A 7,500-nucleotide genomic window follows, 5' to 3' on the forward strand; every position below is an offset into this window, starting at 1 on the left:
GAAGCTAATGTGAAAGCTACAGAGAGCAGAAGGTAATATCAAAGCTACAGAGAGCAGAAGCTAATAGCAAAGCTACAGAGAGCAGAAGCTAATAGCAAAGCTACAGAGAGCAGAAGCTAATATCAAAGCTACAGAGAGCAGAAGCTAATGTGAAAGCTACAGAGAGCAGAAGCTAATATCAAAGCTACAGAGAGCAGAAGCTAATATCAAAGCTACAGAGAGCAGAAGGTAATATCAAAGCTACAGAGAGCAGAAGGTAAGTTGATAGCTCCAGAGAACAGAAGCTAATGTTGTCTTTACAAAGAGCAGAAGCTAATGTGAAGGCTACAGAGAGCAGAAGCTAATGTGAAAGCTACAGAGAGCAGAAGGTAATATCAAAGCTACAGAGAGCAGAAGCTAATAGCAAAGCTACAGAGAGCAGAAGCTAATAGCAAAGCTACAGAGAGCAGAAGCTAATATCAAAGCTACAGAGAGCAGAAGCTAATATCAAAGCTACAGAGAGCAGAAGCTAAGTTGATAGCTCCAGAAAACAGAAGCTAATGATGTCTTTACAAAGAGCAGAAGCTAATGTTGTCACTATGGCTTGGGAGTAAGGACAAAGCCGTTGGTCTTGTGTACATCAAAAATAAAATACCAGAGAATCTGTTCTGTGCTCTCCACACGAATGCACACACACAGCCTACATACTCACTGTCACACACCCACACACATGCACACATACTCATTGTCATACACACTCACACTCCTCTCCTTTCTCTTCCCTCTGCTTGTCTGCATTCTCCCTGCCACCTCTCCTCTGTTGTAGGACTTCCTGAAGCAGGGTGAGTCGACATCCGCGCGCTGTGACGAGGTGGACTCCCTGATCAAGAGGAGCTGTGCCAAGGTCAGCATCGAGAACCCCCGCGGTTCCCTGCAGATCACGGGAAACAAGAACGTCACCAACCGCAACAAGGACTCCCAGAAGCTCAAGCCGGACGAGATCACCCAGATCCAGCCTCAGAAGCTCAAGCTCAACCTGCGATCAGGTAACCATGCCCCTCTACATCTCACAGCACACACACACACACACACACACACACACACACACACACACACACACACACACACACACACACACACACACAGACATACACACACACAGAGACACACAGATGTAACCATGCCCCTTTACATCTCCAACGTGCACACACACACACACACACACACACACACACAAACACACACACACACCCACACACAGATATGTAACCATGGTTTCTGGGTCTGGTCCTCTGTGTTCAGGAGAGGCCCAGAAGTTCACCCTGAAGTTCAAGCGTGCTGAGGACTACCCCATCGACCTGTACTACCTGATGGACCTCAGCTGGTCCATGAAGGACGATCTGGAGAACGTCAAGAACCTGGGGACGGACCTGAGGCGCGAGATGCAGTCCATCACCTCCGACTTCAGGATTGGTAAGACACACGCAGGCACACACACACACACCTCACGCAAACATACACACACACGTAAAAATACACACATACACACACACACACACACATGCAAACATACACACACAAAAACATACACACACACACACATGCAAACACACCTCACGCAAACATACACACACACACACACGTAAAACATACACACACACACACACACACGCACACATAAAAATACACACACACACACACACACACACACACATGCAAACACATGCAAACATACCCACACGCAAACAAACATACATACACACAGACACGCACATCCACTCTCTACACGCTGAGCCTAAAACTGAGCGGACACGTGTGTGTTGTCAGGCTTTGGTTCGTTCGTGGAGAAGACGGTGATGCCATACATCAGCACCACGCCCGCTAAGCTGCTAAACCCGTGCAGCACGGACCAGAACTGCACCAGCCCCTTCAGCTACAAGAACGTGCTGCCACTCACAGCCAAGGGCGAGCAGTTTAACACCCTGGTCAGCAAGCAGCAGATCTCTGGCAACCTGGACTCACCCGAGGGAGGCTTTGATGCCATCATGCAGGTCGCCGTGTGTGGGGTAAGTTAAGAGCACACACCAAGCACACACACACACACACACACACACAAACACACGCAGACATTCACTCAGGCACACACACCGCGCACACACACACACACACCGCACACACACACACACACACACACACACACACACACCGCACACACACACACAGGCAGAAATTCAGCGCACACGCCGCGCACACACACACACAAACAAACACACGCAGACATTCACTCAGACACACACACACGTTTGCACGCACGCACCCCTGGACTCATGCACTTTCTCCTCTCTCTTTCTCTCCCCCTCTCTCTCTTTCTCCTCCCCCCCCCAACCCCCCCCCCCCCCCCCCCCCCCCCCCCCCCCCCCCCCCCCCCCAGGACAAGATAGGCTGGAGGAATGTGACTCGACTGCTAGTCTTCTCCACTGACGCTGGTTTCCACTTCGCTGGCGATGGGAAGCTGGGGGGTATCGTCCTGCCTAACGATGGCAAATGCCACCTGGAGAACGACATGTACACCATGAGCCACTACTACGTGAGTGTGTGTGTGTGTGTGTGGAAATCTAATCAATTATTGCCATTATATTACCCAATCTCCCCACAAAGTTTGATGGAAATCGGTCCATGCGTTTCTGCGTAAACCTGCTGACAAACAGACAAACAAACAAACAAACAAACATACAGGGGCGAAAACATAACCTCCTTGGCGGAGATAAATATCTTAATAAGTAGTGAAGTCAATGTCTCTGCCTCACAAAATGCAGAAGTTCCTTATTGAGAATAACATTAATCATATTTAGGATAACAGCCTTCTTCCTGTGGCGGGAATTTGATTATGGCCTAGCTGCGACAACGCCCTCACATGTGGCAAAATGGCATCAAGGAGGAAGTTAAAGAGAAACGTTCATCTGGAGAGTTTAAAACGATACTAAACGAAGGGAAATCTACAGTATGGAGATATTTCTGCTTAGTAGTCGATGCAGATTATAATGAGGCTTTAAGAAGTGTGAAGTTTAAATGAAATATGATTGCTGCCATTCTCTTTCTCCACAACATGGATTAAACCTTGATGGTTGGACTTTGTAGATAGTTTTATAACGAACGTTGTCGTGCCCTTAAAGTTTTCAAGAAAAAAAAAGATCTTCATGGTAAGACTTGTTTGTAGTGCCTCCTCTGGTGTAGCATATAACGTGAGGTTTGTGCACGCTGATGCGTTTAACATCGCTTGTTTGTGTGAGCAAGTGCATTTATCTGTTGATGCCCGAGTTTAATAAAGGCAGGCTTTTCGTAAAAAACGTATATAAATGTGTCATTAGTATTAGTTGAGACTAGTGCTGTCAGTTTAACGCGTTATTAACGGTGTTAACGCAAGCCCATTTTAAAGGCCGTTAATATTTTTATTGCGCGATTAACGCGTTGTAAAAAAAAAACTCTGCTCTCCCAAACTGTGTAGTAGGCTAACGTTACGTTTGAGTGAATGGTCAGTGCGATACGGCGAAATGGATGATAAAAAGCTTCTGAATAGAAAGTTTAAAAAAGTAAAAGTTGTGTTGTGTTGTGCAAACTGTTGCGCTTCATTGTTTTGGAAATAAGAGGCCTGACTTCTATGTTCACAGCAAACTTGAAAAAAAGAAAATATTAAGCCATGGTTTAACTGCACCATAGGCTGAGTCCTTGTTTATCTGAAATGTGCATTTTATAATTTTATATTGTACCGCCCTGTTTGGCAATGTTGTTTTTCAATAAAATAAAACATTGCATAAAGCAAGCTAATCCACTTTTCCATGTTGATAAGAGCATTAAAAAAATATATGATTGAAGGGACATTTAGAATAGATAAAAATTTGCGATTAATACATTTACAATTAATCGCGATTCATTTTGAGTTAACTATGACAAAAATGCGATTAATCGCTATTAAATATTTCAATCGTTTGACAGCACTAGTTGAGACATTGACTCCATCGTGCTTGGGTCGGGTTCGGACAAAATATTTGAATGGCTGTTGGCCTCAGAAAAATTCGGCCCGATCCACCCTCTAATCTGGATGTTAACATGGTACATCATAAGGTTCGTGTGTGTCTGTGTGTGTGTGTGTCTGTGTGTGTGTGTGTGTGTGTCTGACCTGTGATCCTATCCCTATTGCAGGACTACCCTTCCATAGCCCACCTGGTCCAGAAGCTGAGTGAGAACAACATCCAGACCATCTTTGCAGTGACCAATGAGTTCCAGCCTGTCTACAAGGTAGAAAGATGTGTGTGTGTGTGTGTTTGTTTGTGTGTGTGTGTGTGTGTGTGTGTGTGTGTGTGTCTGTGTGTTTGTGTCTGTGTGTCTGTGAGTGTCTGTGACCAATGAGTTCCAGCCTGTCTACAAGGTAGAAATACGTGTGTGTGTCTGTGTGTGTCTGTGACCAATGAGTTCCAGCCTGTCTACAAGGTAGAAAGATGTGTGTGTGTGTGTGTCTGTGTCTCTGTGTGTCTCTGTGTGTGTCTGTGTGTGTCTGTGAGTGTCTGTGACCAATGAGTTCCAGCCTGTCTACAAGGCAGAAAGACGTGTGTGTGTGTCTGTGTATGTGTATAATATATATATTATGTGTTTGTGTATATATAGATGTCATCAAGAATAATTTATATATTATTCTATGCTTGGATGCTGACGGTGTGCGTGTGTGTGTGTTTCTATGCTTGTGAAATGATGGTGTGTGTGTGTGTGTGTGTGTGTGTGTTTCTATGCTTGTGAAATGATGGTGTGTGTGTGTGTGTGTGTGTGTTTCTATGCTTGTGAAATGATGGTGTGTGTGTGTGTGTGTGTGTTTCTATGCTTGTGAAATGATGGTGTGTGTGTGTGTGTGTTTCTATGCTTGTGAAATGATGGTGTGTGTGTGTGTGTGTGTGTGTGTGTTTCTATGCTTGTGAAATGATGGTGTGTGTGTGTGTGTGTGTTTCTATGCTTGTGCAATGATGGTGTGTGTGTGTGTGTGTTTCTATGCTTGTGAAATGATGGTGTGTGTGTGTGTGTGTGTTTCTATGCTTGTGAAATGATGGTGTGCGTGTGTGTGTGTGTTTCTATGCTTGTGAAATGATGGTGTGTGTGTGTGTGTGTGTGTGTTTCTATGCTTGTGAAATGATGGTGTGTGTGTGTGTGTGTGTGTGTGTGTGTGTGTGTGTGTGTGTGTGTGTGTGTGTGTGTGTGTTTCTATGCTGACGGTTTCTCTGTGTGTCTAACAGGAGTTGCAGAACCTCATCCCCAAGTCTGCAGTGGGAACACTCTCATCCAACTCCAGCAATGTCATCAAGCTCATCATTGATGCCTACAATGTAAGTATAGTACCGCACACATACATACACACACAGGCTCATATATACACAAACACACACAATTACACACACACACACACACCCATATCCATCAATGTCATCCATATCTAACTCTATCCCCCATGTGTATCTGTCTTTCTCTCTCCTCTCTTTCAACTCACTCTCCCTGTTCCTCTCCCTCCATCTCTCTCTCCCTTCATCTCCCTCTCCCCCCCCAGGCTCTGTCGTCTGAGGTGATCCTTGAGAACAGTAAGCTTCCTGAAGGCGTGTCCATCTCCTACATCTCCCACTGCAAGAACGGCGTGAGCAAGACTGGGGAGGACGGCCGCAAGTGCTCCAACATCTCCATTGGAGATGAGGTGAGACTCACACACACACAAACACACACACACTTTATACATATACACACACAGACACTCCATTGGAGATGAGGTGAGACTCACGCACACCTTTATACACACACACACACACACACAAACACACACACACACACTTTATACATATACACACACACACACACACACACACACACTCCATTGGAGATGAGGTGAGTTGCACGCGCACACACACGCTCATACACAGACACACACACTTTATTGTATACACACACTCACACTCCATTGGAGATAAGGTGAGAAATTGAACTTTGCAGCTAACCTAATCTTTCTTGGTTGCTATGGTTATTTAGCTGCTAGATAAGGACATGTTTCGAAAACGGTTTTAATGGAAGTTCTATTTACATAAAATAAATATTTACATCAAATAACAGCTAGTCTTCTAACAGATGTTTTAGTCTCCTCAATTAAACCCAAAAATGTTAAATGTATTTAGCTACAGGCAACCATTTATGAACTAGCCTATTCACCTCTAGCTTAGGGAACAATCTTAACTAGCCTAGTTATCTCTAGTAACAGGTAACTATCTTAACTAATAAATAGCCTAGTTATCTCTGTCTTAGGGAACCATCCTAACTAGCCTAGTTATCTCTAGCTTAGGGAACCATCTAAACTAGCCTAGTTATCTCTAGCTTAAGGAACCAACATAACTAGCCTAGTTATCTCTAGTTACAGGTAACCATCTTAACTAGCCTAGTTATCTCTGTATCTTAGGGAACCATCTATGAACTAGCCTAGTTATCTCTAGTTACAGGTAACCATCTTAACTAGCCTAGTTCTCTCTAGTTTAGGGAACCATCTATGAACTAGCCTAGTTATCTCTAGTTACAGGTAACCATCTTAACTAGCCTAGTTCTCTCTAGTTTAGGGAACCATCTATGAACTAGCCTAGTTATCTCTAGTTACAGGTAACCATCTTAAGTAGCCTAGTTCTCTCTAGCTTAGATAACCATCCTAACTAGCCTAGTTATCTCTAGCTACAGGTAACCATCTTAACTTGCCTAGTTATCTCTAGTTACAGGCAACCATCCTAACTAGCCTAGTTATCTCTAGCTACAGGTAACTATCTTAACTAGCCTAGTTATCTCTAGCTACAGGTAACCATCCTAACTAGCCTAGTTATCTCTAGCTACAGGTAACCATCCTAACTAGCCTAGTTCTCTCTAGCTTAGGGAACCATCCTAACTAGCCTAGTTATCTCTAGCTACAGGTAACCATCTTAACTAGCCTAGTTATCTCTAGCTACAGGTAACCATCCTAACTAGCCTAGTTATCTCTAGTTTAGGGAACCATCCTAACTAGCCTAGTTATTTCTAGCTACAGGTAACCATCCTAACTAGCCTAGTTATCTCTAGTTACAGGTAACCATCTTAACTAGCCTAGTTATCTCTAGCTACAGGTAACCATCTTAACTAGCCTAGTTATCTCTAGTTTAGGGAACCATCTATGAACAAAGCCATGTGATGTGCCTGTCCAACACCTCCCCCCCCCCCACACGCACTCACGCGCACTCACGCACACACAAACAAACCTGTGATTGTGTGTCCCTGCAGGTGACGTTTGATGTGGCCATCACGTCGAAAGGCTGCCCGGCTACCGGTAAGTCTGAGACGGTGAAGATTAAGATGCAGGGCTTCACGGAGGAGGTGGAGGTTCAGCTCAGCTTCATCTGCGAGTGCGAATGCCACGACGCCGGTACGCCCGACAGCCCCGAATGCAGCTCAGGAAATGGCACCTTCGAGTGCGGCGCCTGTCGG

General features: G+C 44.8%; 1 protein-coding gene across 2 annotated transcripts in view; it reads left to right on the top strand.

Annotated features, from left to right (window-relative positions):
* The window catches only part of LOC308376509 (integrin beta-1-like), a 24,886-nt gene that overhangs the window by 12,597 nt on the left and 4,789 nt on the right, over window positions 1-7,500 (top strand). For both annotated transcript variants that reach the window (XM_080852866.1, XM_080852865.1), the window contains exons 4-11: window positions 806-1,025; window positions 1,282-1,452; window positions 1,807-2,045; window positions 2,411-2,566; window positions 4,180-4,275; window positions 5,259-5,348; window positions 5,567-5,707; window positions 7,297-7,499. In XM_080852866.1, coding sequence (XP_080708992.1) covers window positions 806-1,025; window positions 1,282-1,452; window positions 1,807-2,045; window positions 2,411-2,566; window positions 4,180-4,275; window positions 5,259-5,348; window positions 5,567-5,707; window positions 7,297-7,499 — 1,316 coding nt within the window. The remainder of the gene's footprint in view (window positions 1-805; window positions 1,026-1,281; window positions 1,453-1,806; window positions 2,046-2,410; window positions 2,567-4,179; window positions 4,276-5,258; window positions 5,349-5,566; window positions 5,708-7,296; window position 7,500) is intronic.

This window comes from Sprattus sprattus (assembly GCF_963457725.1).
Source record: "Sprattus sprattus genome assembly, chromosome: 15".
Taxonomy (NCBI): Eukaryota; Metazoa; Chordata; class Actinopteri; order Clupeiformes; family Clupeidae; genus Sprattus; species Sprattus sprattus.